The sequence below is a fragment of the Dermochelys coriacea genome, chromosome 1, assembly GCF_009764565.3.
Source record: "Dermochelys coriacea isolate rDerCor1 chromosome 1, rDerCor1.pri.v4, whole genome shotgun sequence".
NCBI classification, from domain to species: domain Eukaryota; kingdom Metazoa; phylum Chordata; order Testudines; family Dermochelyidae; genus Dermochelys; species Dermochelys coriacea.
Window position 1 is genome coordinate 209707843 of NC_050068.2, and position 24083 is coordinate 209731925.

General features: G+C 44.5%; 1 protein-coding gene across 3 annotated transcripts in view; it reads left to right on the top strand.

The window, feature by feature from the left end:
• The window catches only part of CASR (calcium sensing receptor), a 169236-nt gene that overhangs the window by 65256 nt on the left and 79897 nt on the right, over positions 1-24083 (top strand). For all 3 annotated transcript variants that reach the window (XM_038411854.2, XM_038411835.2, XM_043513115.1), the window contains exon 3: positions 20278-20584. In XM_038411854.2, the coding sequence (XP_038267782.1) occupies positions 20278-20584 (307 nt within the window). The remainder of the gene's footprint in view (positions 1-20277; positions 20585-24083) is intronic.

A 24083-nucleotide genomic window follows, 5' to 3' on the forward strand; every position in this document is an offset into this window, starting at 1 on the left:
CTGGACACTACGGTGCTAATAAGTGATGGTCACACAAACACGACCCTATACCGGAAATCTACTGACGGCTATGCCTACCTACATGCCTCCAGCTTTCATCCAGACCACACCACACAATCCATTGTCTACAGCCAAGCTCTACAATACAACTGCATTTGCTCCAGCCCCTCAGACACAGACAAACACCTACAAGATCTCTATCAAGCATTCTTACAACTACAATACCCACCTGCTGAAGTGAAGAAACAGATTGACAGAGCCAGAAGAGTACCCAAAAGTTACCTAGTACAGGACAGGCCCAACAAAGAAAATAACAGAACACCACTAGCCATCACCTTCAGCCCCCAACTAAAACCTCTCCAACGCATCAAGGATCTACAACCTATCCTGAAGGATGAACCATCACTCTCACAGATCTTGGGAGACAGGCCAGTCCTTGCTTACAGACAGTCCCCTAACCTGAAGCAAATACTCACCAGCAACCACACAACAGAACCACTAACCCAGGAACCTATCCTTGCAACAAAGCCCGTTGCCAACTCTGTCCACATATCTATTCAGGGGACACCATCATAGGGCCTAATCACATCAGCCACACTATCAGAGGCTCGTTCACCTGCACATCTACCAATGTGATATATGCCATCATGTGCCAGCAATGCCCCTCTGCCATGTACATTGGCCAAACTGGACAGTCTCTAAGTAAAAGAATAAATGGACACAAATCAGACGTCAAGAATTATAACATTCAAAAACCAGTCGGAGAACACTTCAATCTCTTTGGTCACTCGACTACAGACCTAAAAGTGGCAATTCTTCAACAAAAAGCTTCAAAAACAGACTCCAACAAGAGACTGCTGAATTGGAATTAATTTGCAAACTGGATTAACAATTAACTTAGGCTTGAAAAAAGACTGCAGTGGATGTGTCCTTACACAAAGTAAAACTATTTCCCCATGTTTATTTCTCTCCATACTGTTCCTCACAAGTTTTTGTCAACTGCTGGAAATGGCCCACCTTGATTATCATACAAAAGGTTTCTCTCCCCCCCCCCCCGCTCTCCTGCTGGTAATAGCTCACCTTACCTGAACACTCTTGTTACAGTGTGTATGGTAACACCCATTGTTTCATGTTCTCTGTGTATATAAATCTACCCACTGTATTTTCCACTGCATGCATCCAATGAAGTCAGCTGTAGCTCACGAAAGCTTATGCTCAAATAAATTTGTTAGTCTCTAAGGTGCTACAAGTACTCCTTTTCTTTTTACCTGGAACCGGGAATGTCCTGGCAGATCACCTTAGCAGGACCTTCTCCTCTCGCCACAAGTGGTCCCTTTATCTGGAGGTGGTCAACTTGATCTTCCAACAGTGGGGGAACTCCCCAGTTGGACCTGTTTGAGTCCAGGCTGAACAGGAAGTTCCACATGTTCTATTCCCTATATGGTGGAGACAGTGGTATCCTGTCGGATGCCTTCCTGATCCCGTGGTCTTCCGCCAGTGATGCTTATCCACAGAGACCTGCTAAAGGTGAAGCAAGACAGAATGTGGGTCATTCTCATTGCCCTGGTGTGGCCTCACCAGCACTGGTTCAACATGCTGCTGATTCTTTCAGTGGCCAACCCGCTGCAGTTATCTCTCCGTCCAGAAGTGCTATCCCAGAACCACAGCAATTTGCTGCACCCGAACCTGGCATCGCTGCACCTGACGGTGTGGCTGCTCTATGGCTAAGCACGGACGAGCGAGGGTGCTCCGTGGCAGTCCAGCAGGTCCTGCTGGGCAGCAGGAAGCCCTCCAGCAGGGCTACCTATGTGGCCAAGTGGAAGGCGCTTCGCATGTTGGACATTGGACAAGCATGTTCGTCCTGAGGAGGCCTTGATGCAGAACATCCTGGACTATTTGCTGCATCTAAAGCTCCAGGGCTTGTTGCCCCATCTCAAAAAAGATATATTAGAAATGGAAAAGGTACAGAGAAGGGCAACAAAAATGATTAGGGGTATGGAACGGTTTCCATATGAGGAGAGATTGAAAAGATTGGGACTGTTCAGCTTGGAGAAGAGACGACTAAGAAGGTATGTGATAGAGGTCTGTAAAATCATGAATGGTGTGGAGACAGTGAATAAGGACGTGTTATTTATCCCTTCATGTAACACAAGAAATGGGGGTCACCCAATGAAATTAATAGGTAGCATGTTTAAAACAAACATAAGGAAATACTTCTTCACACAATGCGCAGTCAACCTATGGAACTTATTGCCAAGGAATGTTGTGAAGGCCAAAAGTCTAACTGGGTTCAAAAAAGAATTAGATGTTTTAATGGAGGATAGGTCCATCAATGAGTATTATACATGATGGCCAGGGATCGAACACCATGCTTTAGATGTCCTTAAACCTTTGACTGCCAGATGCTGGGACTGGATGACAAAGGATGGATCACTTGATAATTGCCCTGTTCTATTAATTCCCTTTAAATTTGGCATTGGATGATATGACCTTATTTTAGATGACTGGGTACAACTACATCTTTTTTATCAAAGGCATGTGTCAAACCATATGGGAAAATTGAGCCCAATCTGTTCATGAACATTTGGTCAACCTCTCTAAATGGATATGTCCAAAATGGTACCTTTCTCTTTTTTCTCATTCTTTTCTTTCATTAGACAGTAATAGCAGAAAGCCACCATATTTATTCTGTGGCCGAATCTTAGCCTTGAGAGAGAAGAAAGACGTATGAGTTCCATCCAGTCCATCCCTAGCATTCCAGGTGACTCCATTGCTCCTTTCTAGTCTATTCTATAGCCTGATAAATGTCCTAACCAATGGGGCTTCCACCCCTTCCATTTTGAAACTATTCAACCTGAACCTCAGTGTTTAAGCTATTTTTCATGATATTCAGCCTTGATCAGTTTCATCCTTTTACTCCTATCATATCTTCTCAGGATACACAAAACAGTTCCATGCCCACTCGTCCCCATTCAAATACTTGTAGAATTGCCTCTTGTCAGTTTTTGTCTAGCTATCCAATGCCTCTGCATATTCATTGATAGAAATTTAATTTGTATATCTTACATAATATTATCTGGAAAATTTCTCATACTGAATTTAACAGTGAAAAGAAGAAAGAAGAGTAAGAGTTTCCCCATTGCTCTCGTTGTCCTGGTGTCATTGGCAAAATATTTCTCCCCACCTTGGTCTTACCAGTTTGAGGGCTGAGTCTTAAAACCTAAAAGAAAAACTTGCTCACAATTTTCATCCTCATTGGAAATGTAAGATGGGGGTATCTCAAGCCACAGGAATTGCATATTTGCAGCTTGTGTTTCTGAAATATCTTGCACTACTTAAACAATTAATTATATATAAGTATTGAGAGAATGATGTAAAATTCATCTCCTATGTTGTATATTTGCCTGCAGCTCTACTTAGACTGTTTCCCATCACATTTCTGGTGTATACATTTTGTGTAGAATGCTAACAAAGGCAGAATCCATCAGAGAATGAATCCGTCCCCAATGGCCTTATTCATATCCTAATCTCTCTGTCTTTTTTAGATCTCAGAAACATTACTTATTATTATTATTTGAAATAGCGTAGCATCTTGGCACTCTAATCATGAACTGTTTATATCATAATGTTGTGATTTTTTACAATGACAATGAATCTTCACAGCATTACGATACATTGTTGCCTTATGGTGACAAAATGTGATTGTATCACCAGAATGCAGTACAACAATGCAATATTCTGATGCACATCTCCATGATCTGACGCTATGACACATTTCCACACTGCAAAACAGTATTTTTTGCGTCACAGTGCACTATCCGGATTTCAGGACATTTTAACATCCTTTGCACCCACATTAGATGTCCCATTATAATCAGGACAGGAAACATCTTTTGTTCTGCCTTTAAAAGCTCTAATTTTCTCATGGAGATGTTCACAATCTCAAATGGTGAATTACATGAGTAGCCTGCTATTTGAACTTGACTTCTGAAACCAAATTATTCAGGGGCCTTCATTCTCTCTTCCCTTCCTTCTTCCCTGAGCTATCTGTAATTTCCCAGCCTCCAAAACCCCACTCAGACTCTCCTACTTGTAAGAAAGATCTTTGGCTGATTATGTCCATTGCCTATGGGGACTCCTTACTGTCACAGTCAGGTAAAAGTGCATAATCTCTGGATGTTTTAAATTTAAGAAAAGGCTGTATTTAGAGTTTTCACTTTACTTTGTTGTTCCTTCCTCTCTTGTTTTATTAGTTTCATGCTTGTGGATTTCAAGTCTTGGTGGGTGCAGCTGATGAAGATTTGTTGTTTTTGCACTGAAGTCACTGTGTAACATAAAGATGTTGAGTGTTCCAATAGATCTTCATCTCTCCTCTGGGTCCAGGCTGTGGGAGCTGTTCAAACCAAAAAATGTTTCTGGGCTTCTTGTAAAAAACACTCTGGTGTATATTGAAGGTCTGAGGAGGCAAGTGCAAGCAGAACAAATCATCTGGCCCTGAGCTAAGGTGACACTGCTGGGCCCACAAATGAAGATTTTGAAGTGGGCAGCCTGAAGGGAAATAATTGTGGAGAGGGAGGCTGCAGAGACGTCCATGTTACTGTCTGCTGAGCATGTTGGAGGAGGGTGAGGAGGTTTGTTGAAGCGGCACCTTTATATCTCCTTCCACCTGAGGGTCTAGTGGCAGTGTTTGTCCTGTGTGGGCCCCCTACAAACCTCAATTCCGGGGCCCCTACCAGTGTTGGGGGCAGCAGGGGAATTAGGAGAGGCTCAAGGAAGCTGGGGGTGACTCCTCTCAAAACCCCTCCCATCCATCTCCCCCTGCCTGTCTCTGGCTCCTGCTCCCAGCTGGTAGCTCCGCTGTCTTTGCAGCTTTGCTACTTAGCTCTGGCTCTGCTTCTGGGTCCGCCCCAGGCACCCAGCAGCTCCAGCCCCTGCACTCTCTTGCCTGGTCCCCTCTGCCTCTAAGCACCTCTCACTCTCCGCCTGGACCTGGCAACAGCATGTACTGGCTTAGAGGATGCTCTGAAGGGTAGGGAAAGGGCCTGACATGGGAGCACAGGAGCAGGAACCTCTGATGAGGGCCTTCCATTTGGCCTGCCGGGTATCAGTTCCTTCCAGCTCCCCAATGGGCAGGGGGGGGGGGTCGGGGTCTGCTGTAAAGACTGCTTTGCTACCCAGCTCTGGCTTGCCCCAGGCTCCTGGTAGTTCCGGACTTTGTGCTTCCTGGCTACCAGGTGGCCACTTTCTCCCTGGCTGCAGAGCATCCTCTGAGCTGGGGTGGGGGTGCTCAAAGGCAGGTCAGCATGGGAACACTGCAGATGTGACCGGGCAGGGGCATACAGGTGCTGGAGCTGCCAGCAGCCCAGGGTGGAGCTGGAGCTGGGTATCAGGGCAGTCCTTACAGCAGAGCCCCCAGCAGGGAGCAGGACCTAGCAGCTGATGCCTGATGGGTCAAACAGAGTGGGATCTGGCTTTCAGGGGGCTCCTTGCTGCTTAGCCCCCCCCCATGATTACATTGGTTGCATGTGCTTAATGTCACCACTGTAAGGATCCCACTGTGCTTTACAAATATTAACTAAGTCTCACAACCTCCTATATCAGGGGTGGGCAAACTTTTTGACCTGAGGGCCCCATCTGGATGGGGAAATTGCATGCAGGGCCATGAATGTAGGGCTGGGACAGGGAGTTGGGGTGCAATAGGGAGTGCGGGGTGTGGGACAGGGTGTGGTGTTCAGGGCAGGGGGTTGGGATGTAGGAGGGGTGTGGCAGGAAGCTCAAGGCAGGGAGTTAGGGGGCTCAGGGCAGAGGGTTAGGTTGTAGGCTGCAGGAGGGGTTCGGGTTGCAGGCTCCAGCCCGGTGCTGCTTACTCAAGCAGCTCCGAGGTGGCAGTGATGCACAGTGGGGCTAAGGCAGGCTCCCTGCCTGCCCTGCCACCACGCCGCTCCCGATTTCCCATGTCTGGCAATGGCTCCTGGGGGGGTTACCACCCCCGAAGCTCCCATTGGCTGCGGTTCCCCGTTTCCGGCCAATGGGAGCCACGGGGGAAAGTGTCTGCAGCCGAGGGCAGCGCACAGAACCCTCTGCCCTCACCTCTCCCCCAGGGACAGCAGGGACATGGTGCCGGCCGCTTCTGGGAGAAGTGTGGGGCCAGGGCAGGTAGGGAGCCTGCCTCAGCCCCGTGGCGCCACAGGACTGGCAATCCCGCAGGCTGGATTGAAAGCCCTGACAGGCCAGATCCGGCCTGCAGGCTGCAGTTTGCCCACCCCTGCCCTATATACTAGGATAGTAGCAAAAAGAAAAGGAGTACTTGTGGCACCTTAGAGACTAACAAATTTATTAGAGCATAAGCTTTCGAAGCTTATGCTCTAATAAATTTGTTAGTCTCTAAGGTGCCACAAGTACTCCTTTTCTTTTTGTGAATACAGACTAACACGGCTGCTACTCTGAAACCTAGGATAGTAGCATTATCCTTGTCTTACAGTTGGGGACATTTAGGTACAGAGAGGAGAAGCAACTTACTTGGGATCACAACATAAGCCTGTGGCAGGAGCAGAAGTAGAACCAGTGGTTGGAGCCATATCTGCTAGGCCATCCTCCCTCCCAAAGTGGGTGGAAAGGGTGGGGGCTGTTGAGATTCACAGAAAGAAGGAGGCGTTTGGTCTGAAAACCTGTTCCCACACACACAGTTTATGATCCACATCCATAGTTCCTTCTACCCTGTGCCATCCACGGATCACTCAGTGCTTAAAGAGCTCGGAAAAACTCTGCTTTGTTCTGTGTTCAGTTTCAATTGACTGTGCATAACAAGAGCTTCAGAGCAGCTCACCCCAACTGCCTGTGTGGGAAGCTCTTCAGCCCTTAAGGGCACAGCCCCCAACACCCCAGGCCCTGCTGTTTTCTGGTGCCTGAAATGAGGTCTCATTATTAAGGCTATGTTTTAGTCCCGGGTATTTTAGTAAAAGTCATGGACAGGTCACGGGCAGTAAACAAATTCACAGCTCATGACCTGTCCATGACTTGTATTATACCCCAACTAAAATTTCAGCTGTGGAGACTGCGAGTGCTCTGGGGGGAGAGGGGAGAGGTCTGAGGGCACTGCAGGTGCTGGGGCTGGTGACCCAGGACCCTTGCTGGTGCTGGGGGTGGGGGGGAGGGTTGGCAGGGCTGGCAGGCTCCCTAATTGCCTCCATGTGTCCTTGCAGCTCCTAGGGGGAGGGAAAGCCAGGGGTGTCCCTGTGCTGGCCCTGCCATGAGCTCCAGCTCTGCAGCTACCATTGGCCGAGAACCACAGCCAATGGCCGTTGCGGGGGCAGCATCTGCGAGCACAGGCAGCATGTGGAGTCCCCTGGCCCCTCCCCCTAGGAGCTTCAGGGACATGCCGACTGCTTTCTGGGAGCTTCCCCCTGCACGAAGTAAGCACCGCCCCACAGCCCAGCCCCCTGCCCCAGCAGCCCTAAGCCCCCTCCCACACCCAAACTGCCCCAGCATTGGCCGGGGCTGCTGGCCCAGGGCTGCCTGATCTGCTTGGGCAGCCCCAGAGCAGCCAGCCACACCAGCCACTGCAGAAGTCACGGAGGTCATGGAAAGTCACAGAATCCGTGACCTCTGTGACAGAGATGCAGCCTTACTCATTATTAAAGCTGGCTTTAATAAGTAGTCTGTGCAGTAAATGACCAAGTCTCATTCAAGCAATAATTACCCAAGTGAAAGGCATCTCCTGGAGACCAGTGCGCAGCTGGGAGGCCTCTATGGCACAGAGGTTAGGATCTCTTCCAGGGATTCATGCCCATCTTGGAAAAGGCAATAGCCAAAAATTCAGAGGTCAGAAATGTGATTGCTCTGGGCATCTCTAGATGATCTAAGATTAGCTGAAAGCATTTTATAATATGCCTTGTATAGATTACTCTATCTAATATCACACCCTAACACCTTCTAAAACTCTAGTGAAGAGAAAGCTTTTCTATGTTAAAATGGGCTAGGTTTTAACTTGGCCAGTTTAGCACATTCTCTTCATTTTGACTGGGATTTTGAAGGTGATAATTTGAAGCTATTATTCATTATCATTATTTCTCTTACTATAGTGCCTACCCTAGGAGCCCCAGTCATAGACCAGGACCCCACTGTGCTAGGCATTGAACATGTAAACACAGAGCAAAAAGATAGTTCCTGTCTCAAAACACTTATAATCTGAGTATAACACAGACCCCTGGGGGATAGTAGCAGGAAACAATGAGACAATATTGTTTAAGCAGACAAAACAGACATGTAGTAGGGATACCACACAAGCAGAGTGAATTATGTGATGGCAGCAAACATCGTATTAGCTCCATGTTAGCGAGCCAACTCAATCTAATATCACACCTTGAAACCTTAGGCTAGACAAAGTCAGAGTGTAACTGCCACTCCCTGCTCTAACGGTCCTTGAAGATTTAATCAAGTGGTGCCCAAACTTTTCCTGTCACTCCCCCCACCCTTACCAGTGATTGAATCTGTCCATGACCCACCCTCCATTATAGAACAGTTGGCTCAGCAGAGGAGCTTGGGCTGAAGGCAGAGCTGGGGGCCAAACTGCGGAATTGGGGAGGAGCTGGGGTTAGAGGTGGAGCTGGCCTATGGGTGGAGAGGGAATGAGGGCAGAGCTGTGTTGTGGGTGTAGCAGGGGGAAGAGTGGAGCTGTGGCTGGGGCCAGAGCTGGGCTGAGGGTGGAGCAGAGCGGTACTCCCTCCCTGCACCCCAGTCCCTGCCGTGAACCCTCCCACGTTCTAGACGAGCGTGCCCCACGGGTTGGGGACCACTGCTTTAATGACTGGGGAATTCACAGAAGAGAAACATTTGATCTTCTATTAATATGATGAGATTCATTGAGAACATTGTTGAAACTCACATATCAAGCTGCAGTTAGAACCTTTGAGAATGTACTTGATTCCAAGCAGAACAACTAATGGTTCTCAGCAGGGCACTGCCTGTGGCAGCTAGTAAAAAACATAGGCTGAAGAGTACCTTTTCCTTCTTGAAGAGGAAACATGGTCACCTGGTTAAGGCACATGATTTGGAGCCAGAAGATCCAAGTTCTGCCACTGACTTGCTGTATTGTTTTGGGCAAGTCATTTGGATTAAACACTTTGGTCAGGATCCACAAAGGGATTTAGGTTCAGGTGTCGCAATGCTTACGCCATGACTACACTGCAATCTTTGGTTGACACAAGTTATGTAAAGTGTGTTTATTTTCATCTTGTTTCTTTAATATCGTCGTGATATAACTTGCATTAAACTCAGCACTTTAGTTGCAGCAGGAGGATTTGGAGAGGAGATGTCTGTGAGTACGTGTACACTGCAATGTAAGCCCAGGCTCAAGCCCTGTATTTGTATATTTGGCTCTGTATTTGTATGCCCAGGCTTGAGCGGCCGCACTGAATATTGATCCTAGGTTTAGAATTGCTCACACCTGTGGTCAGGCTTCCACACTGCATTACACAAACTTGAGTCAAACCAGTTTGTACCAGGCTTCCTAGCACCCTCTCCAACTGTAGCCACTGTAGCCCTTAGATCGTGGTGCAGTGTGGAAAAACTTGAGTATCCACCCTGCACGTTACAGGAGGTTGTCGCAGCCTGCCAACACAACTTGCCGAGCTGTCTGCTGGGTCTACACACTCCTGGTAACCAGAGCCAGCAACATAGAGGAGTCAACATTTGAAGAATATATCTTGCTTGGACTTTCATTCCTGTTTCAGGAAATAGACAGTGTCCATGAGATACTAGTGGATGTTTTGGCAGCATTTTCTGAGCTACCAAAGGCACCTGTTGGAGGAGGAAGATGACATAGAAATGACACACTTGAACTGGCTGAGGCTGCTGAAGGCTTTTGGTACAGCCGCTGATGTCCCCTATTTAGATTGCAGCTTCTGGAGCACAGACTGGTGGGATCACATTATCATGTGCACCTGGGGTGACCAGCAATTGGTCCAGAAATTTAGCATGAAGATAGCTACGCTTCTGGAGCTTTGTGAGCAACTTGCTCCAACCCTCCAGCATCATGACACATGCATGTGGTCGGCCATACTGGTCCAGAATCAAGTTGCTATAACCATCTGGAAGCTGGCTACCTCAGATTGCTAGAAGTCCATTGCTAGGCAGCTTGGCAATGGAAAGTCAACTGTGGATAAAGTAGTAGCAGAGGTTTCTGGGGCAATCAAGTGTATGGCAATGAGGTATGCCCAAGGAGGCGGGCGTAAACAATATTCCTGAAGTAACTGCTGGTTTTGAGAGAATGGGGTTTCCAAATTGTGCTGGGGCCATTGATGGGACTCATGCTCATAGTTCACCTTCCTCAAGGAGCACATGAGTACATCAGCCGCAAAGGGTACTACTCCATTGTTATGCAGGCTGATTTATGGATGCCAACGTGGGCTGTACTGGGAAAGTTTATGATGCCAGGGTTTTCTGCTGATTGTGAGTCTATCTTCAAGGTCAGGCCAGGACACTGTTCCCACCAAATGATATTATCATAAATGGAGTAGCTGTTTCCACTGTTATTCTAGGGGACCCTGCATACCCCCTTTTGCCTTGGCTTACGAAAATGTATCCTGATCTCGGAGGCCCTGGCAAAAGAAGATTTAATGACACTCTCAGTAGGTGTAGAATGGTGGTTGAATGTGTTTGGCAGACTGAAATCCCTGGTGCTGTTCACAGAACCATTTGGATTCCATTGTCATCAATGCTGCCTGCATTGCTGTGGCTTGCTGAACTCTTCACAATCTTCGTGAAACCAAAGATGAGTCATTTGCCCCCTGTAGCGGGGTGATCACCCCGCTTCAGCCCTGAAGGGGTTAAAATAGCCCTGGGAAAGGGCTGCCCTGGGGAGAACAGTTGGGGGAAGCTGAGTGAGTAGCTGACCACAGCTGTGGCCAACTCAATCAGGGCCCAACTGGCCTTTATAAGAGGGCTGTGAGCCAGGAGCTGAAGAAGAGTCTCACTCTAGCCCTAGAGTGGGAAGGGCTAGCTGCCTGGGAGTAGGATACCTAGAGCTGGATCAGTGCTGGGGAAGGGCAAAGGGAGCTGGGGAGCTGCAGTCTGGTAAACCCACAGGCTGCAGGCCTTGGTGAAGGCCTACAAAGGTACTGGGGTTTCAGAGGGGCAGCCTGGGGATAGGCAAAGGCAGTAGATCCTAACCCCTTGCCAATGATGGGTGGCCATTACATTGCAGTCTGCCCCAGTGAGTGGGGGCTAGCTGATGACTGGCAGTAGCCACTGAGTCACGGTGGATTTAGAGGGCTGGGGGTTCCCCTGGGAGGGGAGACCCAGAGAGTGGGGGTACTGCTGGGGGCAGGACCCTGAGGTAAAGGGCACCAGGGTTCGTAAGGGACACGGGGCCAGTGGCAGATGAGACCCCAGCCTGCAGAGGGTGCTCCGGGCTGGAAGAGCTAATTCCCAGGATGACCAGCAGGAGGCGCCGCACTGGTGAGTCTCACTTCGGTACACTCCCCAAATGGACTTTTGACAGTAATAGATCGCTCATCTGGTACACTCAGCCAGTGAGACACCTGTGACAGCTAGAGCAAGTGATGTGCAACAGAAATCGGGGATGCTCTGTGCTCCCACATTATGGACTTGTATGGACCAATGGAAGAGGGAGAACTGTATGTTTATGAATTTGTTTTTGCAGCAGTGTTAACATGAATGAAATACTGTCCCTGTATGCAGTGAATGAAGGGATGATTGTCATGAATTTTAATTATGGATGAGATGACTTCTTATGTAATTGGGGGAGGATGCACTGTATGGCAAGAACTGTGGATTTTCATTATGGATTGATGTAAATAGATGTATTGAGAAATTGTGTTTTGGATACAACTTTCCAGTTGTGCCTTATCATATGTTTATTATTGGAAGTACACATTACATGATGTGATGGTAATAAACTTTCTTAATAAAATAAAAGCCTTTATTTGTGAACATGGCTGTATTTTTTAAAAAAACAATATTAAAGCGTTTTCAGGCAGGATAGCTGCCCTTACAACAACAACAAAACAAGTAATAAACCAACATCAAAACAGTAATAAAACAAAGTGCATAAAACAAACATTGAACAGGGCAAACAGTGAAACCAGTGCCGACAAGTTCCCTGTTTGTGTGTGTCCCCGGTATCCCTTTCTTGCCCATTTAGCATTTACTAGGCATTGCTGCACGAGGGTAGAAGACTACAGGGGTACGTTTGCCCTGTCCAGCTAGTCCCAGCTGCATGGCCCACCCAACCATGGAATTGTCCACTGCATTCCTGGTCTGCAGCACATGATACCAGGGAGGGGGCTCAGGATGTGTGGCAGAAGCAGCCTCTCAAACAGGTCTTTCTGCAGGGCTCTATCTTATTTCCTGAAGCGACGATCCTACTCCCCAAATTGCACTGCTAATCTCTCCCCATGCGCTGCAATTCTGTCCTCACACTCTGCATCCTGTCTGTGCTTTTCCACTTGCCATGAATCCTTCTCTCTTTGGTATTAAACCTGCTTGTTGGCTCTGTCCTGCGTGTCCACTATAAGTGCATCATGGAATCACTTCCTCTTGGACAACTCCATGACGGTTCTAAATCTCAGGCTCCTGGTGGAGTGCAGCCTGTGGAGGTTGAAGGACCTGAAAACATCCATCAAAAATACATTGTCTCAGTACTTCAAAAAAAAAAAAAAAAGGTTCAGCACATTCACAGAGAAAAGTATCCGTGGACTCTCCAGGCCAAAAAACAATACTTGGTTAAACTCTGCTTCAGTACATTGGTCAGACGAACACTTTGGTTCCCGGAAGCTCCATGGACACAACTGAGTTAATCAGAGTGAAAAGAGTGCACACATAATGGTAAGGTGAAATTTACATATGCTATATGTTTAAGAATTGCAGACGATTGTAGCCTGGGGACTGGGACAGGGACAGCATGACTTACTACCCAGCCTTCTCTGTCCTTTCACCATTCCACGTGACATAACAATCCTGGAAGTTCCTGAATGTAAAGGGACATTCTGTTCTGCTGGTGGCAAGTGTGGCACAGAGATTTTGAAGCTTATGGTGACTGAGCACCACGTCTATGAATGGAGTGGGCTGGTGTCCTACAGAGATGGGGCCAGAAAATGCACCCTTCTTCAAAATGTGACTTCTTATCTGAACTTCCTACCATGGGAAAAGTTTGCAGCTATCAACACCTGGGATTGGGTCAAAATTCTTGGGGTAATCAACAAGATGCTGCGTTAGCATTCACATGCAGCATGCAGCAGCTTCCGATGCAGTCTGCTCTGACTACATCTAGCTATGGACTACATGCAAATGCACACAATAGTATGGACTCTCAAAGAACTACACAGTCATTCCCCCTCCCTGTCCCCTGGCACATCTTCGTAAAAATGTGTGAGTATCAAATAAAAATTTCAATATAAATGCTTGTATAATAGTTGTATTTCACTTTTGAATTCCACCTGGGGGGTGGTGACATTAAGGTGCTGGCACGCATTCTGCCATTAGCAGATACACACTGCTTCCCACAGCTTGTAATCAATTTTTACATTGGGTCATAAATTGGAAATCCTTCACATTCCTATACTAATAACAAACATGGAGCCAAAAACTTTCCAGGCTACCAGCTTATCAGGTAGGTAACTTCTACACCTGTTCTGCTTCTGCTGCCATTTCTGCAGTGGACTGCTCCTCCAGGGGATCATCAAACAGCCTCTTCAAGTAGGGACCCAGGATGTGCTGCAGGCAGCAAAGCCTCCTCAGAGATCAGTATAAGCACCTGAGCTGGTGTCTGCTGACTAGATTCGGGGGTCAGAAGACACCATCATGGCTGACCCTGCTATTGTGAAATGCTGGTGGCTCACTGCTCAGAGCAGTACCCAACACCTAATTATACTCTTTGTAAAAGAGGCAGGATGATGCTGAGTTCCCAGAGGTGTAGTTCTCATCTCTGTTTTTACGACAGTTGCTCTTGAGCCATTTAATTGGCCTCCTGCATTGGTCAATAGTCCAGTGAATCTGCAGTGGTGCCAGCTTCTTTGCTATTTCCTGATGCGCTTGGTTGTTCCTGGAACTCTTGCTGAAGTCAAACATTTTGCTCATCTCTCACCAGAGATGCATCAAAACTTGTTTGTGATCCCCTGACCAGATAGCTGTGTGCTCGGCAAAGGACTTCTTGTTAGTGGCCATCTGCAGCTCAGCAGTGGGAATCAAATAGAGGGTTAAATGCTGAGAAGCTGTACTTGAACCAGGGGGGTTGCTTCCATTTCCTGGGAGTCAATTGGGTAATCTTGGGATAGAAAGGTCAGGGAACACTGGCCAATAGGATTATGGGATAGCATTGGCAGACTCTCAGGACATGAGTCTCTGGGACCCGGACATGAGTTGCATCCACATAGCAAAACAATTGAATTTGGACCCAAGTCCCAATGGGATTTGGGCTCAAACCCACTCCTCTTGCTTGGTCCCAGAGGGCTTATTGGCCCAAGTCAGACAGAACTGTATGTAGATGGAAGTGGGGTTTGGGCTTGAGCCTGAGTCTAAACCCAGGCTTACATTGTGAAGTAGACACCTTAGGAGATGATCTACATCTTAAATAGTGGTCCATCATATGAAACAGTTCAAGTGCTATTGGTCTAAATGAAAATACTGTGGGTCATGTCTTGAACAAACCTTGAACATTTTAAGAGTACTTGCTTATAATACAGGAAACTGTTAAATTTTAAAAGACCATAAAATGATCCTGGAGAAGCAGTAAAGGACAAAAATGGGAACTGGATAAATTTCTGTGGGGGGTTTGTGTTGTACAGGAGGTCAAGCTAGATGATCTACGGTCCCTTTGGCCTTAAAAATCTGAACCAAAATCAAAGCATTGTGCTTTACCCCCAACAGTCCACCTTTAATGACATTTAAAAGAATGGGGTAGCTGTGTTAGTCTGTCTCCACAAAAACAGCGAGGAGTCTGGTGGCACCTTAAAGACTAACAGATTTATTTGGGCATAAGCTTTCGTGGGTAAAAAACCCACTTCTTTAGGTGCATGGAGTGAAAATTACAGATGCAGGCATAAATATACTGACACATGAAGAGAAGGGAGTTATCTTACAAGTGGAGAACCAGTGTTGACAGGGCCAATACAATCAGGGTGGATGTGGTCCACTCTGAGTAGTAGTAGCAGTTTTGGTGATATGTTGTTATTGCTAATGTTAAACTAATACATAAATAAAATAAATCTATACAACCATCAAGTCAATATTGAATCTTGGTCAGATCAATAAATTAGCAAATCTCACTGAATTGGAATTATATAATAAAATTAGTTAAATCATCAAATTAGTTCTAAAAATTATAAACTATTTTAAGTTCTAAAGACGATTCTTAAGAAGGTAACTGTCCAGTTGGTTATAAACCCCCCCAACTAAAGAATTTTACTGACCTCAATCAAATCTATGACTTAGAGCTGGTTAAAAACTTAATATTGAAACCAAATTATCTAATATCTGACTCACTACCTCAGAGCCATTATGCTTCTTTCTTAGAATTGAATTCTAGTTGGGTGATTAGAACACATATTATAAGACAGGCTCTAAGAAAACATTTTGATAAGCAGGAGTTTGACAGCTCTCTTATGAACCAAAGTATTTGCTACAGTTTAAGTTTCTTAGGACTTTTAAATATAGAATACCAAAGACGCTGCAATGAGTATCTTCACGAGACAAGGATTATGGGAGTTTAAACTTTTTTTCTGATAACTTCACCATGTGGATGTTGTGGATTCTCATACATACATGCACACAATCACCTTTTGCATCCTATAATTAGAAAATAAAAAGCCTGGGACATCTCCCAGCTAATAAAAATATAAGACAAAATAAATATAACAAGGGTTTGCGACCTCTTCAGCTTTCACAGTCTTTTGGACTTATTGTCTAGGAGCTGGAACCTGCAGTCAAGGAGCAGGTAGTGATGTTCTCTTGGCACAGCACATCTCCATAGGTACAGGGACAGAGTGGTCAATGCCTGGAGTACCCTGTTTGCTGATGTTATGACTTCCTCTTTACAAGATGATCAGTCTTGGGGATTCTGGAACATCAGTTTTCTCTCAGGTGGCATGTTGTCTCAAAAGGTGAGGCTTCTCAATCTGACCCTTGAGTTTTACAGTTTGAAAACTTCATAGATTCCAAGGCCAGAAGGGACCATTGTTATCATCTAGTCTGACCTGCTTATAACATAGGCCATAGAGTTTCCCCAAAATAATTCCTTTTTGAAGTAAACACATATTTTAAAGAACCCCTTCAACCTTGATTTAAATATTGCCAGTGATGGGGAATACTTGGTAAGTTGTTCCACTAGTTAATTACAATCACTGTTAAAATATATACCTTATTTCCAGTCTGAATTTGTCTAGCTGCAGCAACAAGCCATTGGATCTTGTTATATGTCTGTCTGCTAGATTGAAGAGCCCATTATCAAATATTTGTTCCCCATGTAGATACTCATAAAGTGTGATAAAGTCACCCTTTAACTTTCTCTTTATTAAGCTAAATAGATGGAGCTCTTTGAGTCTGCCACTATAAGGCATGTTTTCCAATTCTTTAATCATTCTCGTAGCTCATCTCTGTACCCACTCCAATTTATCAACATGCTTCTTGAATTGTGGACACCAGAACTGGACACAGTATTCCAGCAGCGGTTGCACCAGTGCCAAATACAGAGGTAAAATAACCTCTCTCCTACTTGAGAATCCTCATTTTATGTATCCAAGGATTGCATCACCCCTTTGGCCACAGCATCGCACTGGGAACTTATTCTTAGCTGATTATCCACCATGACTACCAAATCTTTTTCAGAATCACCTCTTCCCAGGATAGAATCCCCCATACTGTAAGTATGGCCTACATTCTTTGTTCCTAGATGAATACATTTACACTTAGCCATACTAAAATTCATATTGTTTGCTTGCGCCCAGCTTACCAAGTGAGACAGATCGCTATACATAAGTGACCTGTTTTCTTTATTATTTTATCGCTTCCCCAATTTTTGTGTCATCTGTAAACTTTATCAGTGATGATTTTATGTTCTCTTCCAGGTCTTTAATAAAAATGTTAAATAGCATAGGGCCAAGGACAAATACCTGCAGGACCCCTAGAAACACACATGCGTGATAATGATTCTCTGTTTATAATTATATTTTGAGACCTATCAGGCAGTTTTTAATCCATTTAATTTCATATAATTTGCCATGTTAATTTCATATCATTCTAGGTTTTCAATCAAAATGTCATGCAGTACTAAGGCAATTGCCTAACAGAAATCTATTACATCAATTCAATTATCAATCAAACTTGTTGTCTCATAAAAAATGTATCAAATTAGTTTGACAGTATCTATTTTCCCTAAACCCATATTGTTTAGCATTAATTTTACTACCTTCGTTTAATTCTTTATAAATCCAGGCCCTCGGTTGCTCTGTTATCATGCCCAGGATCAGTGTCAGACTGACAGGTCTATAATTACCCAGGTGATCCTTTTTACCCTTTTTATATTGGCACACTAGCTTTCCTCCAGTCTTCTGGAACTTCCACAGTGTTCCTAGACTTGTGGAAAATTAGCATTAGCAGTCCAGCAAACTCCTCAGCCAAATCTTTTAAAACTCTCGCATGCAAATTATCCAGACCTGCCAATTAAAAAATGTGTAACTTTAATAGCTGCAATTTAACATCTTTATGATACAATATTGGAATGGAAAGAGTATTGTTAGCATTATGTGATATGACCATATCACCTGTCTTTTTCACAAATATAGAATAGAAGTACTTATTGAACCCTTCTGGTTTTCCTGTGCTGTTATTGACAATTCTAATATTTCTATCTAGTACCGGTCCCATACCATTGTTAGGATTTTTTTTGTTCTTAATATACTTAAAAATCTCCTTACTGTTCTTAACTCTGCTAGTCATAGAGTTCTCCTTGTGTCCCTTTGCTTCCCTTATCAATTTTCTACAATTCTAAGCTACTCATTTATATTCATTACTGTCAACTTCCCCTTTCTTCAATTTGAAATTATTTATTTGTTTATTTATAGCTGTCTTCACTTCACTTACTCAGGCCAGGTCTACACTACAGATTTATATCGGTATAACTACATTGCTCAGAGATGGGAAAAATCCACATCCTTGAGCGATGTAGTGATACCAGCATAACCCATGGAGTAGGCCATGCTATGTCAGCTGGAGAGCTTTTCCTGTCGACATAGCTACCGCCTCTCATGGATTAAATCTGCTGATAAGAGAATCTCTCCTGTCGGGGTAAGAGTGACTTCCAAGTGTTACAGTGGCACAGCTGCAGCTGTGCTGATGCAGCATTTTAAGTGTAGACCTTCCGTAAGCCTGGCAGCACCTCCCTCCAAGATCTTTGACAGATCATGTGTGAGGCCTACCTTGCAGTCATGCAGCCTGATCCAGTCAGGTTCAAGTTAGGTCATCCTTTACTAGTATCAATTCTGGAAAAGTCCTCTTTAAAAAATAATTTAAAAGGGAATTCTTTGCCAGAGAATGTTGTGAAGGCCAAGACTATAACAGGCTTCTGACAAGAACTAGATAAGTTCATGGAGGATAGGTCTATCAATGGCTATTAGCCAGGATGGGCTGGGATGGTGTCCCTAGCCTCTGTTTGCCAGAAGCTGGGAATGGGTGACGGGATGGATCACTTGATGATTATCTGTTCTGTTCATTTTCTCTGATGCATGTGGCATTGGCCACTGTTGGAAGACAGCATACTGGGCTAGATGGACATTTGGTGTGACCAAGTATGGCTGTTCTTATGTTCTGAATGTTTTCAATTAGAAAGTTTAGCACATCACAGGGATAATGCTCACCCTACCCCAAGATGACACTCCAGACCTGAATTCCTAGTGCCCTGATGCCCATTTCTGGTTGTCAATGTACGTCACTGTGGAAGCTCAGTCCAGAGCTGAAAAGCAGTCCTGAAATACAGCTTTGCCATTCCAGAGCAGAGTGGTAGCAGCAGTCTTATGAGGTACTCCTTAAATATCCATGAGTCCTGGAGTTCCCTGCCAAGATATACTTGCAAGGTTCTGAGCTCCTATCTAAAGGAAACTGCCCTGATCATTATAATAGAGAAAGACTGTAGTTAAAGCACTGGACTGGGACCCAGGACTTCTGTATTCTTGTTAAATTTTTCAAAACCATCTACGTGATTTAGGAGCCTATGTCCTATTTTCAAAAGTCAGACACTTAGGAGAATAAATCCCACTTTGGCATTTTTGAAAATTTACACACTATTCCTGTTTTTTCTGTAGACTTGAAAATCACTTCCCCTCTCTGTGCATCCGTTTCTCCATTTGTAAAACAGGCATATTGATACTGACTTATTTTGCATGGGTGTTGCGAGGGGCAATCCATTCAGTGTTTGTGAGGTGATTACCTGGTAATAATTACAGTGCTTGCATGATAGTTAGTGGATATAACATTTACAGAGGTTTATAAACATACAAAAAGACTGAGCTTCAGGAAAATCGAGGTTCACTCCCTGCAATGGAATACATCCACCTGACCCCAAAGGTGATCCCTGTTCACGACTTGATCAGGAGAAAAAACACAGGTCTCTGGTCAGGAAGGAATTTGATCTTGTCCCCAAATCTGGTAGGCCTTTCAATCTTATAAGTGTGAGCAAGGATCACCCTCTTGAAGGATCTCTTCCCATATGTACCCAAGTTAGATCTGGGGACTAAGTAATTATTTTATATCTGATAAGGTCTCCAAGGTACAAGAGATACCAACCAGCACTTCAGACCTGATCTCCTTCATCTTTCCCAGACTCCGGGGCGTGGGGGTTAGAAATCCACAGCCAGCTCTGGATGAGAACCAGATCCTCAAATCCAACCCACTCCCAAATATGTGAGTTTGAAATCTTGATCCAAATCTTGCATTTTAGGCCCATCTTTTCCAGGGACCTTTTCCTGCACCTACTGAAGTCAGTAGCAAAACTCTCCATTAAATACAATAGGATGTAAGACTGGGCTCTTCACACTATACTGTGCTTTTGATTTTCATATCTAAAACCTCCAATTCACTCTCTCTCTCTCTCTCTCACACGTGTGCGCGCACACACAAAATCTCTCAATCTCTGTTGGTCACATGCTCTCTTGTTCACTATATCTAATATGCACTTGCTTTCTCTTCTCTCTTTCTCAGTTGTACACTGTCTCATCCTCTCTTTCTCTACCTCCCACTCTCTTATTTTTATTTCTTGCTCATTTGTAGGTATAATTTCCGAGGTTTCCGGTGGTTGCAGGCTATGATCTTTGCCATAGAGGAAATAAACAGTAGCCCGACCCTCCTTCCAAACATGACCTTGGGATACAGGATATTTGATACCTGCAACACTGTCTCCAAAGCCCTGGAGGCCACACTGAGTTTTGTGGCCCAGAACAAGATAGACTCCCTGAACCTGGATGAGTTCTGCAATTGCTCAGACCACATTCCTTCTACCATTGCAGTAGTGGGGGCAACCGGCTCTGGGATCTCCACTGCAGTGGCCAATCTGCTGGGACTCTTTTACATACCTCAGGTACTGCATATTTTTCTCTTATTTAGCCTACAAGGTGGTTAGATCTTAGGGCCTGGCCTGTCTATTCTATAGTCTAACCAGGCCAGGGCAAAGTTAGGTGAAACTATTTTGTTAAATAGCTAATTGTTTGTAGTGTGGACAGAAAAACAAATTTACTGAGCCATGTTCAGGCATTGTATTACAACTTAATGTGATCTTAGCTCCTTGTAGTCCTTTCTCCATTACAGACAAAAACAGTTTTAACATGGAGGGCCTAAATGTGAGCTGTCTTGGTAAGGACTTGTAGTACAAATAGGCCCTCAAAGTGCCATGAGATGGACAGAACCCTTATGTGACTCACACAGACATATATAATAACATACAACAATACAACCTGGTCAATTTATATGTGACACAACCTATTCCTTTCATAAATATTTTGTGTCACGGAGGACTCAATATTTTTATTGGTGAAATGTGATAGATTTCACTTTATTTCACAGAATTGCCAGGTCTGTGTGTACTGACTGAATAGGTACAGCCTTGGGCAATGGCACTGCAAGCTTCCATTTGCCACTCTCTGCCAATATGCCCTAGCCTTGCCCTAGCAGGACCACCTTTAGAAGCACAAAAGGAGTTCAGTCCATTCTTTCCTTTACCTGTCTGTTGAGACTGCCAACAAGGTCAGTTACTACAAATTGCATTTTTTTTTTGTGATGTGAACATTTGTGCTGCTGGGAATTGGATTGAAATGCATCCAATTCATTTCATAAAGCCAAAGGCCACCAAGATGCCAACAGATGGCAACAACTTCCAGCCACAAGCAATCTGGATTAGACAGAACCTATGATCACCAGATACATATCTCACTGGCATTCCCTTCAGTGATTTAGTCCTCTGAATACCATTAATTCAAATAAATCATTTACAGTTGCCATTCACCGTAGACAACTGGCTCATTGCTATAGCTGGGTGAGTTTTTTGGTTCACTGGCACTTCTTAAAAATCAGAAAAAGGTTCATTTTGAGTCAAACTGAACAATACATTTTTCATCATTTTTGGCCGGTTGAAAACATGGAAAATAATTCACACAGAGTCCAAACAAACTGTTTTGTTTCAATTCAACTCAACATTTTTACTTTCAGTTTTGAGTGTTTTAACAGAAGCAAAGGAAGACTAGTTTCACAAAATGAATGGAGGAGCAGGAGGTGCCCTCTATATAACTTTTAGACCTGTGCTTAAGGCACTACTCTGGGAGACCTGGTTTCAATCCCCCCTCCCCACCTCCTCCCCCGATGAGGCAAAGGGATTTGAACTTGAGTCTCTTACCTTAGGAAAGTGCCTGAGCCACTGGGCTATAGGACAGTTTAGTGTGGAATTTCCTCAGTCTGTTCTGCTGAAGCTTTTCCACTGTTTATAAATAATTAAATGGTCATTGGATCAGGGACTTGAAATTGGGTCTCCCACACCCTAGGTGAGTGCCCTCCCCAAGCCACACACTCTATAGAATTGTTTTCTCTCTCTTTTTGTGGCCCAATGATCATTCATTGTTATAAATAGTGGGAATTCATAGTCATTCAAAAACTAACCCAGGCCTTAAATAAACAAAAGCTATTAAATCTCATCACATATCTTGCTACACGGACTTATACAAACTCTGCTGTCATTACAACAAACATTTATGGAATTAAAATTTGAATTGTAATATGTGTATTACAACATAAAGTTTTAGCATAACATTTACACTTGAGTCCTTTAGCACAAATAAACATCTTCTTGCCCCTCTGATCTTCCTTCAGAGATGACTTTTCAGTCAATAAATAGTGTGACCTAAAATGAGGTGCATGTCAGCTGTTACAAACTGGTCCCATAACCCCACTATACAGTTACCAGCCTGTTGCTAGTGGATCAAATAATTGGGCCCCAAGTGCTTCCAAGCCAAAGGAGTTTGTGTAGAGTCTAGTCACTATTTCTAGCTCTGAGACTGTAGGGTACGCTCCCAGGCTCAGGCCTCTTGTCTGCAGCCTTCTTTGGGATGCTGTTGTCCAGCTGCTCAATAACCTAAAACCAGTCTGTCCTCCTGCCCCCCCCCCCGCCCGAGTTGCTTATATATGCCCTCTTGTCTGGACTCTTTGTCTTACTCATTTAATCGCTTCAGGGACAATGTGGCAGGAAAGTAAGGAACCCAGGCATAACAAAGACATTTCTTAATCACAGTGACTTTACTCTTAAAATGCTTGACAGTTACAGATTTTTGAAAATAACAAAAATCCTGAGACACAGGTTCCCCTAGTCAGAGCTTAGCTCATCCTTTCTGTGAGCCCAGTGTTCATCAGCATTTCTGGCTGGGCAGAGTCCTTCCTGTCCTCTGTCTACTGCAAGTCCTTCCTGTGTGTGGCAGTCATCAGTCCCTTGCACAGAACAGAACTATTCTACTAAATAGGGCCTCCTTCTCTGTGCCAAGTGCTCAAACAGTGAAGTTTTATATCCATCAGTTATGCTTGTACCTCACCCACCTTTGTGGGTCCCTGTGTAGAAAGACCATTATTATTTGTATTACCCTATGCCTAGGAGCTCTAGTCATGGACCAGGACTCCATTGAGTTAGGTGCTGTACAGATACAGAACAAAAAGACATACCTGCCCCAAGGAACTTATAGTCAGAGGATAAGACAAGAGACAATAGATGGATATAGACTGATGGAGGAGTACAAGGAAACAATGAGACAGTATTGGTCGGCATGATAGGTAGTGATCTCTCCACAATAACAGTCTAACAAGTGTTTTGTAGGCATCACAGCACGGAAGAGTTTTGAGGAGGGATTTGAAGGAAAACAATTAAGCAGCTTTTTGGATGGTTTATCAGAGCATGTCCCAAGTGTGTGGGGCAGCATGGGAGAAAGCACGAAGATGTTTGTTTGAAAATTTAACAAGTGGGCAGTGGAGGCATTAAGGGCCTATCAGAGGCAGAAATCAACTTCTTGATACTGAATGAGGATGATAGTTGGTGGGGAATAGGCTGTGAAGGCCCTTGAAAGTGAAGACAAGCAACTCATGTTTGATGTGATAGAGAAAGGGGAGCCAGTGGAGGGATGCAAAGGTGAGTTGTGACATGGTCAAAGCAAGGAAAGTCTAGGAAAATGGTCTTTGCAGCAGCATTCTGACTATTCAGAATATGAGTGGGGAAAGATTGTTTTTGTCAAGGCCAGAGGGAAGGATATTCACAGTAGTTGAGATGTAAGATGATGAGAGAGCTTTGATGAGACTCTTAACGTTTTGTGTGGATAAGGAAAGCTGTATCTTAGAGATGTTATGCAGAGAGAATTGGCAACTTCAGATTATTTTTAATTTAAAAAAACACATAATACAAAGAAAAACCCTAAAAAAAGTTAAGGAATAATTAGACTTCATCAGTGCCACTCTGCCAACTTAATAAACACAAACATATTGAAACTGATTCTTTGCTTGCATCAATGGTATAAGTTGTAGCTCTTTGGAATTGCACAGAGGAACTCCCCTTC